This window comes from Ruditapes philippinarum, unplaced genomic scaffold, assembly GCF_026571515.1.
Source record: "Ruditapes philippinarum isolate M1 unplaced genomic scaffold, ASM2657151v2 ctg1691_1_1_1_1, whole genome shotgun sequence".
In the NCBI taxonomy this organism is placed as follows: domain Eukaryota; kingdom Metazoa; phylum Mollusca; class Bivalvia; order Venerida; family Veneridae; genus Ruditapes; species Ruditapes philippinarum.
This window is the reverse complement of record NW_026866864.1, coordinates 3,242-20,092: the sequence shown is the minus strand read 5'-3', so window position 1 is coordinate 20,092 and position 16,851 is coordinate 3,242. Positions and strand designations below refer to the sequence as shown.

The following is a 16,851-nucleotide window of genomic DNA, read 5'->3' as shown; positions in this document are numbered from 1 at the left end:
AAGATATTTGTTACTAGGAGAAAGTAGCTATAAATGTGATATAATTTGTCATAAAAGTTGTAAAATGTTAATAAAGTAGTATTTTAACTTCCATACTAAATACTAATTCATTATACTTTTATTTGTTTTTAAACAGCAACAGTTGAAATGAAAGATGATTCATGTAATAAGCCAGTGATTAATTTTTTAATACTATAAAAGTACAGCAAAAACTTCCTCTTATGAGAAATGAAAATAAAAGTATATGTGATGCATAAAGGACCTTTGCGGTAAAGTAAGAAAGTGGTAAGTGAATATGAGTAAAACAAAATTATATCTCAGAACATTACAAAATCACAACTGACTTTAAAATGAAAACATAAATATTTGTTAACATTCTTACATTTCTTATAATTATCATTAAGAATTTGCATAGTTTATAAAATGCAGGTGAATCTTTCATTGTAAAAGTTGTTCTAATTTATACATATTAGGACGTCTATAAAAATAAGGTTTTATAAATTGTCTTCGTTCATTAGAAAATCTATTACATTCAAAAAGATAATTAATCTCATCACCGATTATATTTCTACAAAAAATACTCATGCTTTCATTAACAGGTATATTTGACCAATTTTCAGTTTCAACTAGTAATCTATGGTTTCTTGTTCTGAATTTGACATAATTAAAAATCATTGCAATTTGGGAGAACGAAAGATAAGGTTCAATTCCAAAACACTTTTTAAATATTTTGTAAAAAGAACTAATGCTCGATTCATTTATCTTTGAATACCATTCATTTAAGAAAAGATCTTTTAGCTTTTGTTTTACTGTTAATTTTAACCATTTGGTACTGGGAAAATGGAGATCAAACCAAACATTGTTGATACCGCATTTTATTAGTATTGATTTTAAATTATAAATCCACGGATAATTACGTTCAAAATCATTATTATTAATATTTATTGTATTTCTTAGCATATGATGATATACAAAGTATGATACTTTATTTGGTATTAAACCATTTTCGTTCTGAAGGAGACGCGCCAAAAATGAAACTAGTCTTTCCTCAATATCTAGAGGCAATGGCATGTATCCCGTTTCACCGAAATAACTGGCCGTCAAACGTTTAAGTTTAAGGATGTGTTTTAAAAATTTGAGTTGTACGCGTTCAATAATGTCGAGATTACCGTATCCCCAGATTTCAGAACCATAAAGTAATATTGGTTTAACAGTTTTATTCAAAAGTTCAATTTGTAAATCAATTGGTGAATTTAATCTATTTTAATTACTTATCAGACTGTTCATCGATCTTGTAGCTTGTTCTGCAATATGTGTCTTAGTTTTAGCGAAATAACTACTTCTATTAAAAAATATGCCGAGGTATTTATATTCACTTACTATTTCGATTGGTTCATTTTTATGAGTGAAATGATAATTTCTTTGTCTCCTGTTTAGCTCACCAGAGCCGAAGGTAGCCCGTGCCGCTGCAAAACCGAAAGTAGGGTGTTTTTTATGAATTTTACATTTATTTTTGATAATATACTGCCATTTGTCCAAAGATGATATGTATATGAACATATTAAATATGTATGATGCATATATAATCAAGCCACAGGTTCATTTCAGCCCGAAAAATACGTCGAGGTGATGGGCGAAGCAAGACATGTCGACTTTTTGTAGCTTATTGTGAAGTTGCAGTACATGAAAAACGGGCACATGACAAATCAGCACATAAATAAAACATCCTTGTGTTCCGTGGTATACATCTTTTCAACGTGTCGTATCTCCTTTCCTTATTACAATGAAATTTTACTGTATTTTTATCCATCGCTGGTTTGTTTTTAGCAGAGAATGACCTGTGCATGTTCAGAGAGGGTACCGTTTCAGCAGATTTCGCAAAGAGAGTACCGATATGGATATGCACCGTGAGAGAGCGAGGCCTTAATCTGTGCATTTACTATGTTATTATAACCACTCGCTATGTTATTTTTAAGATTATTGCTCCGCGCCCACAGCTTGTTTATGGTCGAAGTTTTACATTTAGTTTAATCTTTATATAAACTTATATACCACTAATTTTATGTTATTATTCCTTTATTGAATTAGTCTGTAAGTGATTTTTGTCAGGGAAATTTGCGTTACAATCTTTTTCCGGATATTCAAAATTAGCGCTTAAACAAATAAAGTTGGAAATAATTTTTCACTTTCTATTAACGCTTTAAATATTAGTTAATATTTTTTTTTTAGTTCTTTATGAATAATATTAATTAATAATTGATATTCGTCAAAACCCCATTTATAAAATAACGCTGGTCAGGGGAAGTAATTGTTGCGGTCTATGATTTGTTTGTTGTCTATGATTATCGTTCGTGCAAATGGTGGCGCTGTTTCGAAGTTGGAATACAACACGATTCGGCAATTTATTTGGATTTCGGAGGTACGAGTAATGTGTTACTTTAGTTTACTTTTTTTTCTAAAATATTATTATTTATTTTTAAAATTCTACCTTAATTTACTTTATGAAATAAATGAGAGATGAAAACACGACTGAGTTGATTTGACACGTTTTCGCGACCTAAGTTCAGTAGACTCTTGAACACGAAGTTATTGATGTCCTTGGCAATTTATGATTTTACAAATCTTGTCTTTCTTTAATTTATTTTTCATATTATAAAACATTTTTCTGTACTATATCCTAATTAAAATTAAATCAATTATAAAATTGAAACCTATAACGTAGTTCGGCCAAGATAATTTACGTCCCAAGACGATTCGTCAATATAACTATGTTTATATTTTAGTAATAGTATAATACAGTGTTAATTAGTTTGAAAAAATACATTATTATGAAGTTAAATAACAAAGTTGAATGTTAAACTTTAAAGTTTAAAAGTCGTAAATAATAAATCTATTTCTATTTTATTGTGTATATTATTTTATATTCTAGATCCTGGTTCTGGCTGAAATTTAGAGTATTGTAGCTGTAGCCTGTATACAATACATTCAACATGAAAAGGACTGTCAGGTTTGTTAAATTGAAATTAATTCTTATTAATTTATATATTTGAATTTCTTTACAATACAAATTATACATTTTTCAACTAATTTTTTTTTGGATATTTATCTTGTCTTAAAATATATTATTTTCAGAATATTCCTGTAACATTATTAATACATGTATCAAATCTACATGTTTGTTGATTTCAGGATGCTGCATAAAATGGTCTTAGCTAGAGCCTAGAATGATAATTTCTTGGGAATATGCTGCAAGTAACTGACTGGGAGCAGTTTTTCTTACCAATCATAGGTGAGACTTTTAAATAGCTTCTTTTTTTTGAAGATTTTGTTGTCTTATGTACAGTATTTGCTATCAATATGAAACTTAGCTATGTTTCAATTTCTATGCTGTTTTATGACGTAAATCTTAGAGATAAGCATTTTAAGATAAAAACAAATCACTAAGTTGAGTAATTATATGTATAATTTGAGACTGACAAAGTCACTTTTAACTACAAACTTCTTATTTTTATTTGCAGAAGCAGTAAGAGACAGCCAAAGAAGTACTCAAACACTTGACATACCCAGAAAGATCTAGAAGAAAGGATTGGAACAGATTGTAGCTTAATTGTTAAAACTATTAAAGTGAATTTAAGCTGCACTTGAACTGTATTTTTGAAATAGAATATAAATAAAATATCTGAAGTATTTAATATTGTCTTGATATTTCATTAAACTTGGTTACTTTGCTTTATATCCAAAAATTAAAGTATGGTGGGTTTTCAACGTTGAAATGACATTGAAACTTTTCAACGTTGTGCCAACGTTGAAGCTGCAACGTTGTATCAACGTTGAAATTTCAACGTTGTTTAAACTTTCAAATCCGAATATAAATCCGACCTTATTTCAACGTTGAAATCTGACCATAATTCAACGTTGAAACAACATTGATGTGCCTGCTGGGGTACTACTTTTTGCAGTAAACTATGCATTTTATTGTCAGTTGTGCCATAAATAGATGACAGTCCGAAAATCTATTTAAAGAAGTAGTTTTATTTAGCGAGTCTGAAATTAAACGAAACAGTCATTCGTGTTGCGCTTTAGTAACTAATAACGAACTAGTGAATTTTGCAGGAAAGAAAATGCAAACAATAAATTGCATTCTTTATATTTTATCAAAAAAATTAAGCAGGCTATTTTTACGAGTATAATCATTTTGAAATTGTCTTTTCCGTGGGTCCTTTCCGATAAATTAATAGGTCTTTTTTTAAGGCACTGATTGTACATTTTTATTCCGTAAATGGACCCTGATTTCACGATTATTTGCTGTACGAGATTGATTCTATTATGTTTGAAGGCAATTGGTTTTATGGTGTTTTGTGTGAAATGTTGATTTGCCGAATACTGTGACATTATAACAACAAAAACTTTCGTCTGCAGTTTTAACATGAGGTGTTATGGGTTTATTGATAGAATGTAAATACACTGGTGGGTAAGAACGATGATATTGATGCAATTCAACGATCTCCCAATAAATCAATAAACAGTAGTTCTTTATTCAGCACCAATGTCAAGTAGCTTTAATAATTTTGACTCGCATGAACATGATGTAAGTTAATTTCCTCATACCTGTCTAAGTTCAGGTATTATCTTTCATTATATTGATAAAAAATGTTTTAACATGCCATATGAATTAATTAATGATTTTTAATGTAACATTATTTTTGTTAACGCCTTTAACAAAAACATCCTGAAATTGGTCTTTTTAAAATTCATCCCATTTGTTTCATTCCAGTGTGTGTTCTACTTTCAGTTTTTATCTGGGACTTGAAATATAACTACTTTATCTAAAGTTCCGGGTATTAATAGAAACCTTTTTTTTAATTTGACATGAAAAAATGCATGAAATACTAATAATCTTGTCATCTGGATGTCTACTAGTTCATCGTCACTTACTGCCCTTCTTGCTTGTACGCCCTTTGATGCTTCTTGTTACATGTATATCATGATGATATGATAAACCATTTGCTGCGAAATATTTAACGGACATTTTGAAAATAAAGTCGATGAAATTTTTTTGTTTTGGCTTATTTACATATGGATTTTTATATTTTTTACCATGATTTGATGTTGATATTTGTTGAAAATGAGAAGCATTATAGGTCACAGGTGAAAAAGAAAATGTACATGCTTTGATATTTTTTATCATCTAATATTACTGACTACAGTAGTGACACAGGGTAGGCATCAGTGAAAGCATTTTGTTAAATGTAAAGCTGGCCCCTCTCTCAGTGACAGTGCATATGATAAGTATAATTATGCAAATTTAAACGTTTTACAAATCATTCGGAATAATGCACAATACACAACAGTACTTAATCTAAATAGAAAATGACCTGTGTGTAGTAATGATTTGGTAAAGTATCTGTAATGAGCGCATTTTTTGCGCGGAGCATCTCAATTGCTGCATTGCAGCAATATTTGTATTTGTTAACTGCTTTAACGACTTCATTGATATCAATAGACATATAAAGCTAGTAAGTTATTATTATTAATGATATTATTATTATTATATTATTATTATTATTATTATTATTGCTATTATTATTATCTTAAATTGACAGTCCAAGTCCGGTTTATTTTTTGATCATCCCTCGTATTACTATTATTATTATTATTATTATTGCTATTATTGTTATTATGATTATTATTATTATTATTATTATTATTATTATTATTATTTAATATTATTTATTATTATTATTATTATTATTATTATTATTATTATTATTATTATTATTATTATTATTATAATAATTATTGGAACCACCATTGCTTTCACCTTTACTATAGTTTACTCCTTTAAAATAATTGAATAAATTTGTTATATTTGCTTCATTTTTATTTGCCTTTTAGAATTTTCCAGTATTTTCTAGAGTCATTGCCTTTTATTTTTAACTTGTAAACATTAGAATATTTGTTTTTGTCATGGAATTTCTTCATTGTATTTTTGTATATATTTGCTTTTTTTCTAAGATTTTCTTTTGTTTCATTGTTTTTTTTGAAGATTATTATTATAAAAGTATTTTGCAGCATGTAAATTTCTTCGAGCTTTCTTACATTTAGGTCCGAACCATGAGGAATTAGATTCATTGCTTTGTGTATCATTTGTATTATTATAGTTTAATTTATAGCCAAACGCTGTACGTCTAATATAAGTTATGAAGATTTAAAAAATCAATAAGCTTACTTCCATATGTATTCAAAGTTTTTTGCCTTTTATTATTAGATTTTAAGGCCTTCTCCTACCATAGATATATATATTATTAAGCTGTTACAAATATAGTCGCCGGTTTCTTACGGCGACTAATTAAGGGCAAGCTGTGACATTTTCCATCAATTACTTGAAATGTGCTTAAATCTTGAAATTTACATTTGCCTTCACTGATTCTAATTTGGCATTTACAAAACACGAATTTTGATAAATTATGACAACACATTTGCACGGACTGATTGTTACACTGGTTATAATTATCATACAAAAGCATATTTGTAAGACAAATATGGAATAAAGTTGGCAGACAAAAAGCAATAAATGCAAACTGTAGTACCTGTATAGGTAATACGCATATATCAGCATATAATTTAATCTGAATCATCTAGCGTATAAATGATAATTATATGTTATTTCAGCGTACATTATGCACAATAGGTTATGCAGTAGGTTGTATGATAGTTTTAATGATATAGTCTCGCAATGAATGTAAGAAACTATAAAATACGTGTTAGTCATTGTTATAACAAATTATCTTATGTGTATTTAATATCTATCTACCTTGCTAGCTATATAAAAATAGTCATTCGTATCAAGTGAAACGAAATTTCTACCAAACTAACAAAAGATATTACTATTGAAACAGTTAACAAAATAACCACCTTATTCACAAATATATCAGCCTCTAACGCTTTCAGGGGTTTGATCGCTTTTAATCAAGTACTTTGCAGCTTATTTTATAAATCACATATTTGTCTTCTTTTTTTCTAACACAGTTTTTGGTACATATTTTAGTGTTGGAATAAAATAAGTATAAACATCTGATTTATTAAATAAACAGCAAACTCCTTGATAGAAACGGTTTTTCCCGTCGAAACGTTGGAGGATTATACATTTGTGAAGTAGATATTTATATAACAAAAGATAGTGTTACTCACCATATGAATAAGTTGCAAGTTAATCTTAAATGTATAAATGTTTTCATTTCTATTTAGAGTCAGTACACATGCCCGAACAATGACCTTGCTATCATGCGACAATGAAATTATACGAGAAAGAATGTCCTTATTTGAATATAATTAGCATATTTATGCACAACAAATGCACAGCAAGCACTGTTATTAAACGATTAATTTTGTCTTACCGTAGTCGTCTGTTAAAACAGTTGCTCAAAATGTCTGATTATATTTCACATATTGATAAGTGTGTAAAGTTCTGCAACAGGATCTATGAACAACATTCTTTTAATCCACGTGAAGGTTTTTCTAATACCTCAGATGTAAATCGGTTTAAAGCAAATATAGAAGTCGGAAGAGATGTTTATAGTCAACATTTCGGTCAGAGAAGATGCAATCAGGATAGCGATTATCTTGAACAGGACTACATTCAAACGAACAGAAATAATATTATTGAAAGCATGGATGTTTCCGACTTTAGACAACTCGAGCGACTGTCTGCAAATCTGATACAGTTGCTTAATAAGGCTAGACAGAATTCTGCAAAGGTAAGTGTTTTGTAATTATATAACTTTGTTTTGAATCTTCAAAATCAAAGTAAGTCGAAATGCATCAATCTGAATGTTTCAGTTAACGAAATTATAAAGTTATTTCGGATCGGTAAAATTCATACTTGCAAGTTTATTAAATCATGTTTCGCGTAAACAGATACTATTGTTTACAGATAATTCATGTTTAGATATAAAAATAAAAGTGAAAATAAATAGTGTCACCAATAAGCATTTCATTACAAGCAAGAGTCATAGCTTTGTTTTTTGTTGTTGCTAATGTATCACATGTATACAGAAAATCAAAATTAATCTGTTTCATAAAATAGCTTATTCAGTTATCACTGTTTGTAGGTAAAATCAAAATGTGATAATACAAGCAGACAAGTTTACAATCCCGGACGTGCACCGAACAGACAGCGATGCTGTTCAAATTGTTTTGCGGCAAATGAAGATGTTTTGGTCAAGATGGGGAAAGAACAACAGCAGAATATTCAGACACATAATGCCGAATCGATAATAGGACAGATTAACTGTTTGCCAGAGAGAGTGACATGTACACCAAAAGTACCTATTTTGTAAAGCTTTTCTTTCTGTTAATGCAATCAAATATTTAATCCCTGTTGCGTTTTGTTACATTTATACACGTTTTCGAATTGTTACAGTTTATTTACTTTACAAAAGACAATAACATCCTTTTATATATTTTGGAAATTGTTTTCTACAAAAATTCGATTCTTACTTAAATGTTTTCATTCAAATACCGATCATCTTGGAATTTTCTCGATCGGGTTCTGATTTCGTCTTCAATACAGAAATCGCAGAGCTTCAAATAGACACAAGTCTAGTACACGTTTTTAAGGTTTTGAAAAAAGATTATTAATTGATGTGCATAATAATATGTATAATTCTCAAATTGAAAACAAATTTGAAGCATTTGTTTGTTACTAAATTATATAACCTAAAATGTAAAGACCTAAATGTATCCAATAACTTACACAATGTTAACGTTATCAAATATTGAAACTTAGAATGCTTGTTCAAAATAACAAGACGAAGTTGTTTAAAAAAGAATATTATTTTTAAAGTAATATTCTGTTACGTTATGCCCCTTTGTACCTTAGACATTTTGTCATAATTGCCTATTGAGTAGATTTTTTGAAAAAGAAAGCAATGTATTAATAGGGAACGTGAAATGCTTGTTAACATTGACAAGACACTGTTGTAAGACAAGGGAATTAATATGAATTCTATATAATTATTTTAAGTTATATATAATTATGTCAAAATTGCTTATCATTAGTAAGATGATTTCAATACTATCAATACTATCAAATTAAAAGTTGTTATATTTGATTATCATGACATAGCACAGTTGTAAGACAAGGGACATTATCCTTAAAACAATATTTTAAGAAATGTGATATTTATAGGAATTGGAAATTGATATTGGTAGTGGTTTCACTTTACATATGAGAATAAGATACACTCATACTTTATTTTAGACCATATATGACGATAATATATGGAATGACAAGAATGTTTTACGTTTAAAGTTAAAGGGTTACTCGCAATGAATACATCATCGGGTGTAACATTGATTTTAAATCTAACATTTCCATATTTGTATTTTAGAACAATGTTTCTCTGGGCGGAACATTAATTTCTGACAACACCCCTGGTATGACGGGTTTGACAGGGATAGGGTTTTACGATACGTCTAAATCAATAAGTTCTCTTGATGAAAGTGAAAAAGATCGAAAAAGGAAAAATAAACACAGCAAAAGTATGCCATGAATTAAGTTTGTTATTCTGTTTAATAATCAATAGTAGCCACTATTGCAGAATATATTAACATGTCAGAAAAAAACATATCATCATGCAATATTACTTCGTAGGATTGTGCATGTTGTATTTGATCAGTTTCATACGATGTCTAATAGTATTTAAAAACGTTTGAGTTATCTGCAATATTTGTATTTTAATAATAAATGAACACACAGTAACCTAAAATACGACATTGCTTGCATACTGTTACTCTACTATAAAGCCGTAAGTTTTGAAACGTGTAATAAATAATAGTAAAGTCATAATTCTATTCTTATATATTACTTACTAATTTAAAATTTTACCTTTAAGTATGTAAATATACCACTGCGGCAGGCAAATGAAGCGGGAGGTATACACACATTTCTATATACTAAAGAAAGCATTGTTTGAATATTCATTTTATGTATTTGACACTCGTTTTCTTGTTCTAGTGGAACGGAAGAAGCGATCAATTGTTACCAACAGAATAGCAGAGATTGGAGGCTCGGTCCCAGTAAAAGCTACAAGGTATCTTAATATGAAAACACTGTTACGTGACAGTGGTTGTATCACAAAAATCTTATAAATATTACTTGGATTCATAAATAAAAGATTATTAAATACCATTCTTTTTTTCTTAAGAACGGGCTTTGGTTCGCATTGGTAGAAATTACTTAGTGTTTATTGTTGAATGATACCATCAAAAGCAATAAATATGTTCTGTCATTGTTTTGAACCACCTGCAATACATTATAAATAAATATTAACAACATAATTGTGTAAACATTTATAATAAAAACATTGCAGTTTATTCCCAGTTTGGACGTCATTCGTATTTTAATTCTAGGCCGTCTTGCACGCAGAAACGACCAATTCTAAATGAAACGGCTGAATATACCAAATCTTTCCAAACGGGCCAGGACCAAGTACAAATATTACAAGATAAGGTCGATGAAACTGGTCGTGAACTCAGAAATTTAATACAAAGGATAGAGGTAAATCTTTGTCAATCTTGTGATTTTATGTAAAAACAAATATAGTTAAGGTTATAATTTAACTGACACAGAAATGACACTTTTAATAAAAATTAAACAATAAGAATAGAAAACTCACACCAGTCTGCAATGAATAAAACATCACGTATTTGAAATAGCACGAAGACAAATCAGAATAGTAAATGTGAATACTATAACCTGAAATAAATTTAAGCATCGATGACTAAAGTTTGATTACTTGTAAGAATTTGTTTATATTTTAGCGATTAGAGACTAGAGTTTCAACACGCTTTTCAAACCAAAGAATGTGTGACCGTCAGCTCCGCGAAGCTAATAACCTACATAGCAGTTCCCTACCACCAAATGAACCCGACAGGAACGTTCAACATTATCATTCAAATACGATATTAACTGTTCCTCAAATACTGCCATTGCATGACACTTATGATGCCATATCAGCACCATTTTCTGTTGATTCTGTTACATCTGTACCAAGTTCCAGTAGCTCAGGAATGGACATAAGCGATATGAATTGTTATCTTTGACTCAACAATGTTCATATGTAATTTTGATAAATGTCTCGTAGAATGAACAGAATAAAATATTTCGTCTTATTCTCTTTGACCTGAAGTCAAGATTTTCATCCAGACAACATATTTACCGGTATTTTTGTATACGAATGTTAATTATTCAACAACTTTAATCACTATTTCTCATTCTACGATGTGTTTCCAATTTGAGAGCTTGTATTTTGTTAGTTTATCCGTGTCGAGTTCTCTATTTGATTCTTTTTCTAGTATTCTGTCATTAACATTATTTATGTTATTTTGATTCCTTTTTTTGCTTGCACCAATGACCGTCAAGAAATCAACTATGTTGTATTTGGTAATAAAAGTTCTTCATATGTTGTGTTTAGCATGTTTGTACACGTTATGTTTTGTTCATATATATTCTCCTTCTTATAGTTTTATAGCCTTGTGCCCTGTCCTGTTTTTGTTTGGGGTCTTCCTGGGCTCCTTGTCACAGGCTCTTGTTACTGGGTCGGGTGGGGGTTGCGTTCATTGAACGCCGCCTTTCCTTGTTGATCTTGTTTATCATATTCTTCACGTTTCATTGTTCTGTTATAGTGTTATTACATCTGTAAACGTGTGCCTGGTTTGTTTTTCGGTTATCCGGTCATTACCAGTATCACGTTTCTGTTTGTACTTTTTAAATCAAAGCTTTGAAAATATTTATTTTAAAGATTACCATACTTATGTTTTTACATATGACTTCATAACGACGTGTATTATTGTCAATACATAATTCCGTCGCCTCCGTGTGTTGATCTTCAATATAAAAAAGAAATAATTCTATTTTATAGGAAATCTGATAAATGAATACCATCTTGTATGTACATGTACGTTTTTATTACAGCTTTTTCAATGTTTCACAGATATTCATACATATTTATTCACGTTTTAGCTTTACATATCTTTATTTGAACAATTGGAACCAAAACAAAAGTGCAAATCAGAATTTATTAACAAAACGGAGTAAAGAAGAATGTAAATTGCTGCTTTAACTTGTCATTATTCATGATTTTCAATTATGCGACGAAAGAAATGAATCTTTACTTAGGAAGTAAAGAAAGCAAACCAGTCATTAATTTGTAACATTTTATGGCAGCTGAAAGATTTAAAGACACAATTCTGTTGTATACCCACTTACAATTTCAATTATACATCAAATGATCGGATTTATAATACACCCCATAGATGCATTATTGTCAATCGGCTGACAATGGGTCCAAAACATGAGAAATATTGCACCAACGAACATGTCAGAGTTAAACAGGCTCTTATTAATTCACCCTTATTGGCCTATACCCTTTATCACATTCTCAGAATGCTTATATATCAACTGTCTTTTATAACAAAAAGAACATTTTAAAAACCACTACGTTTGAACGTTCTGTATACATTGTGTGACAAAGTGTGCAAATGACAGCCTTGTAGGTTATGTCAGGCTACAGAAGCTTTCATGAAGTTATTTTGATAACTGAGATTACGATATAATTTATTTACAATAACTAAAAAATGGAAGTCTTTTGTTCATACAATTTTAATTTAGAAAAAAAATGTACAGTGTAACAAAATTAAAAATTCAATGTCTTTAAATAGATATTTCTTTTTCAAACAGTTACTTTCAATCGAGCTTTCGAATTTATATATCCCTTCGAGCTCTACACTTTAGTTTCTATAAGGTGTAGATACAATGGCCTTCATCGATTCCAGCACATTAAGTGTAGACGATTGAATATTGCTTCTGTCGATGCTTGAGTTCTTCAATTTTTATGTACATCATTTTAACAAAATCCTGTCACGTTAACGGTAAACATAAAACAAATAAAGTACTGATTACAAACATAATACAAAATAATAAAGCAACACTGATTCCATGCTTAGTCTAATTATTGTTCGTGTACCCAGGTCTATTGTAAATCAATAGAGAGATAGTTTACTTATAACAATTTATTGTTATAATGATACCTTGTTTGATATATGTTAGTACTGTCTAGATAAGTAATAATAAGCAGACGTGTAAGAATGTCTACATTTTTGAAGATATAACAATATAGATATATGTCTGTGAATACAATTCTTGAGCAGCTGATCAAGATGGATTCTAGCAAGTTTATGTTTGCAAAAAAGTCATTAACGAATGAATATTAACAGTATTTGAGCACAAAATTTCTATACATTATACTCGTTTTTCGTGTATCAAACTCATTGTCGGTTGCTCAATTAATAATAATGACACTAAATCATATATAAACAAGGGTTGATCCATAAATTCGAAGACTGTGTTAGTTATAATAACAATAAATAATTCGATTAAATAATACGAGTTAAATAATATTACTGTTGAAAGAAACAATAATCAGACTACTAAATATCGCTTTTTTGTATTTGACATGACGTAAAAGTTTATCTAACATATGACACCCGTTTAAACCGTTTTTATTTCCGTGCATGCCTCTACAACCAATTTGTGTCACTGAAGAATTAATGAACAGCTCACATTTTTTCCTGTTGCTTGCCATAGTTAATTTAACGTTTTAATGAACAGTGTTCGAATTCTGAAACAATCGCAGATTTACCAAACATCGTTTAATTTTCAATTTTACATCAGAATTGTGAAAGTTCCTTATGTGCTACATTAAATGTCTGCAGGGATATAATTGCAAACTTTGCAGAAATTCTAGAGATTAATTCAGAAAAATATATGCGCGTGTGTGTTTTTTTTACAATGGTTGGAAACTTTTTGCATTGGTTCTTTTAACGCTTATCATTAATTCCTTTTGCTCATTTCATGTCAATATTATCAAAATTGAAAAAAAAATATAGACATATCTATATTGATCTTAAAGCCATTCCAAACACAGTGCCTTTACGACCTGACTTGTGATCTGCGTGAGAAAGATAACAAAGTCGGTTAAGGATGTTTTCTCAGCGCAAAACCTTTTTTCATAAAAAACCATTATAGTTTATGAGATAAAGTTAACAGTCCGCTCATCTAATTGAGTAAGCTTATTATAAAATTTGTTAGACTGAAATTGCGTAGTGAATTTCTAAATTTTTAAACACACTGTATGAACAAAATTACTGTTTTGGTCATAAAACCAGAATGATTTTATTGACTAAAATAGGCATGCTCTACACTGAATCTAATTACAGATAATAAAATACTAAACAGGTTTGGAATAAAATATTAGCTTGACTGACTCGTATCGGTTTTGTGCCCACGCCGATTTAAATGCCAATGAATAAGAACAGAGACGATTCAAAAATCAGTCTACAAACATCTGGGTCAACCCTCGTATTCAATTAGAAGTTTATAAATTAATTAGAATGAATAAATGCAAAGCCACTTTTTGAAGGACATTATAGAATATTTTATAATTCACGTGAGCATAAATTATACATAAATAATCATGATCGTAATAAATGTTGAGAACGACAATGATGTTTTAAGTTTATGATTGCAACTTTGTAAAAATATTACATTATAATTCAGAAGTTGATGTTAAATTTCACTTTAAAACAAATGTTTCATAACCAGGTTTAGGTTATACTATACTAGAACACAATTTCTAAAATAAGTACGCCATATTAAATCAAAGTGAAATTAGTTCATTTATATTTAAAAAAAACACTTAATGAACAAAAATAAAAAGATAACAAATAAAAGTAAAGACACGTGAATCTGTATAAAAACCATTAACACTGAAACATGACAAGTGTCAGTCATTTATTTCGCTTTTAAACTTTAAACTTACTGAATATAATTAAGGTGAAAAAAGACACTTTAACGTTTAATCATTACATTAATGTCACCAAACGGTTCCAAAAGCAATTTTGCTCCAGGAAGTTAAGTGGCAACTTTAACATCATCGCTCTTCTGGATAAACTAATAAATTATTTAAATGAAATATGCACTTATTGATGTACACTTTATACTCGGCATCTGAACTGTAAATTAATACAGATTTACCACAATAATTATGTAAATATGAACAAAACATAGTGTATCGTGTGTAATTTTCTTTCTTATTTACGTACTATTTAATACAAGTTAGTCACACTATTTATTTGTACATTGCCTCATTGATTCGAACAAAATGTGTCCTGTTATGTTTCTCGCGAATGCTCAAAGTTTGGGTTTATCTGTTAAAACATGTAAACGTATAACGTATATATTTATATTAGTTTCAATAGATGACTTTGTTTAATTTAAATCGTTTAAGGTTTCAAAAAGTAAAAAATAAAAGTTCTATGAAAAAATATTTAGCTCACCAGTCATTAACGATCGAAGAATGCCTCATTCATCAGCTTATATATCTAAGACAGAGAGTCATATTTATTGTGAACGACCAAAAACCGAAAGCTGACTGGATCCTAAAATTTTGACCAGTTATTGAACTTATAGTAAATGGTTCCTTTAGTCTTTTATTAATCAGTAAATTTACTAAAAGTATGTTCTTTCTTTCTTGCTTTGTTGTTGTTGTTATTGTTGATATTTTTGTTGTTGTATTTTCAACCTGCAAACAAATTTACTTTAAGTAACAAAATTTATCAAATCCTCCTATTATTTTTGTTTGAACATTAAGAACAGAACTTAATAAGGAACATAAAGATATACAAAATTACACCAACGATTCAAACAATGATTCAGCAGTATTTGAAAAACTAATCAACATCAAGAATAAAATTTCCTTATAACATATCCATCTTTACTCCCTTGATTTGGTCATGTAAAATATTTGACAGCATGATTGCGACCAATGTCAGTTTTTTTTTTTTTTTTTATTTCTTTTTGTTTTGTTTTTGTTGTTGTTTAACATCGAAGAACCGATAAAGTTATAAAATAAGCAAGTCATGTTAATTATGTTGGATCGCAAGAAAGGCGGAATACAAAGAAATTAAAACAGCGATCTTTTGTTGAAAAAATCATTTAAAACTTGAACGATAAAATAATTTTTATCAAAAAATAATTTGTCCATGATTAAAAACATCTACCGTCTGAATGGAGATCGGAGAGGATAAAAAAAAAAACTTCTAACAGACTTTCTGATTTCAGCCCCTGTCTACTTGTACAGATTTTTTTCTTTATTCAAAATTTAAATATTTTCATTTAATAATGTTAACACCGCTACAAGAAAACAAGCACAGCAGATACTGTTATAATCTTTTAATAAAACAAAAAAGTGTTTATCCTTGAATGTCTTGTAAAAAGCTATTTAAAATTGATTTCGGTATATAACAAAACAAAACTTGCGATTGATTTCAAAAGACCAATCAAACTTTGAAGAAATCGAAGTAATTTTTTAAAGCTGTAACAAGTTAACGGTGACTTAAGTAACTTTTTAAAATATAACTCAAATATAATGTGAATGGGAGTGAAGAACATAATTTTTTATCGCGTGTTAATTTGTTCATAACATTTCGTGATTTCAGCAGTCTTCTACATATTAACAGGAAATAACGGCAACTTAAAGCAAATACCGTGTGCAAGCCGCAAAAAAATATCCCGTATTGAACTTCAGTGATGTTATATTTTTTCTGGTCTTATTCTAACACGTAAAGTGTTGAAAATGTAATACGGCTCACGCTGGTGCTAGCGAGAGTGTTGCACCTTTTTATTACCCCTCTTGTACAAACTGAGTCTGCAATTTTCATGTTATTTTGTTGCGATATATGTATGCTTCCGGATATCTCCCTTTTTTACAGATTGTCATACTATGTCAA

General features: G+C 29.3%; 1 protein-coding gene and 1 long non-coding RNA gene across 2 annotated transcripts; both read left to right on the top strand.

Moving 5' to 3' along the window:
• The first annotated feature begins 2,352 nt into the window (after positions 1-2,352).
• On the top strand, positions 2,353-3,659 carry LOC132734037 (uncharacterized). Its single transcript, XR_009626257.1, has 4 exons — positions 2,353-2,419; positions 2,930-3,007; positions 3,190-3,289; positions 3,519-3,659. It is a non-coding gene; the product is annotated as an uncharacterized LOC132734037 (long non-coding RNA).
• Positions 3,660-7,357: 3,698 nt separating this feature from the next.
• On the top strand, positions 7,358-12,087 carry LOC132734038 (uncharacterized). The gene is made up of 6 exons (XM_060720736.1): positions 7,358-7,757; positions 8,112-8,324; positions 9,393-9,543; positions 10,019-10,094; positions 10,414-10,561; positions 10,825-12,087. The coding sequence occupies exons 1-6, from the start codon at positions 7,428-7,430 to the stop codon at positions 11,104-11,106; spliced, it is 1,200 nt and encodes a 399-aa protein (XP_060576719.1). The 5' UTR covers positions 7,358-7,427; the 3' UTR covers positions 11,107-12,087.
• The last annotated feature ends 4,764 nt before the right edge of the window (positions 12,088-16,851 follow it).

Coding starts and splice junctions, on each gene's coding strand:
- LOC132734038 (XM_060720736.1), top strand. CDS start 7,428: ATGTCTGATTATATTTCACATATTGATAAGTGTGTAAAGTTCTGCAAC. Junction 10,095..10,413: donor GTCCCAGTAAAAGCTACAAG/GTATCTTAATAT, acceptor TTTTAATTCTAG/GCCGTCTTGCACGCAGAAAC. Junction 10,562..10,824: donor ATTTAATACAAAGGATAGAG/GTAAATCTTTGT, acceptor TTTATATTTTAG/CGATTAGAGACTAGAGTTTC.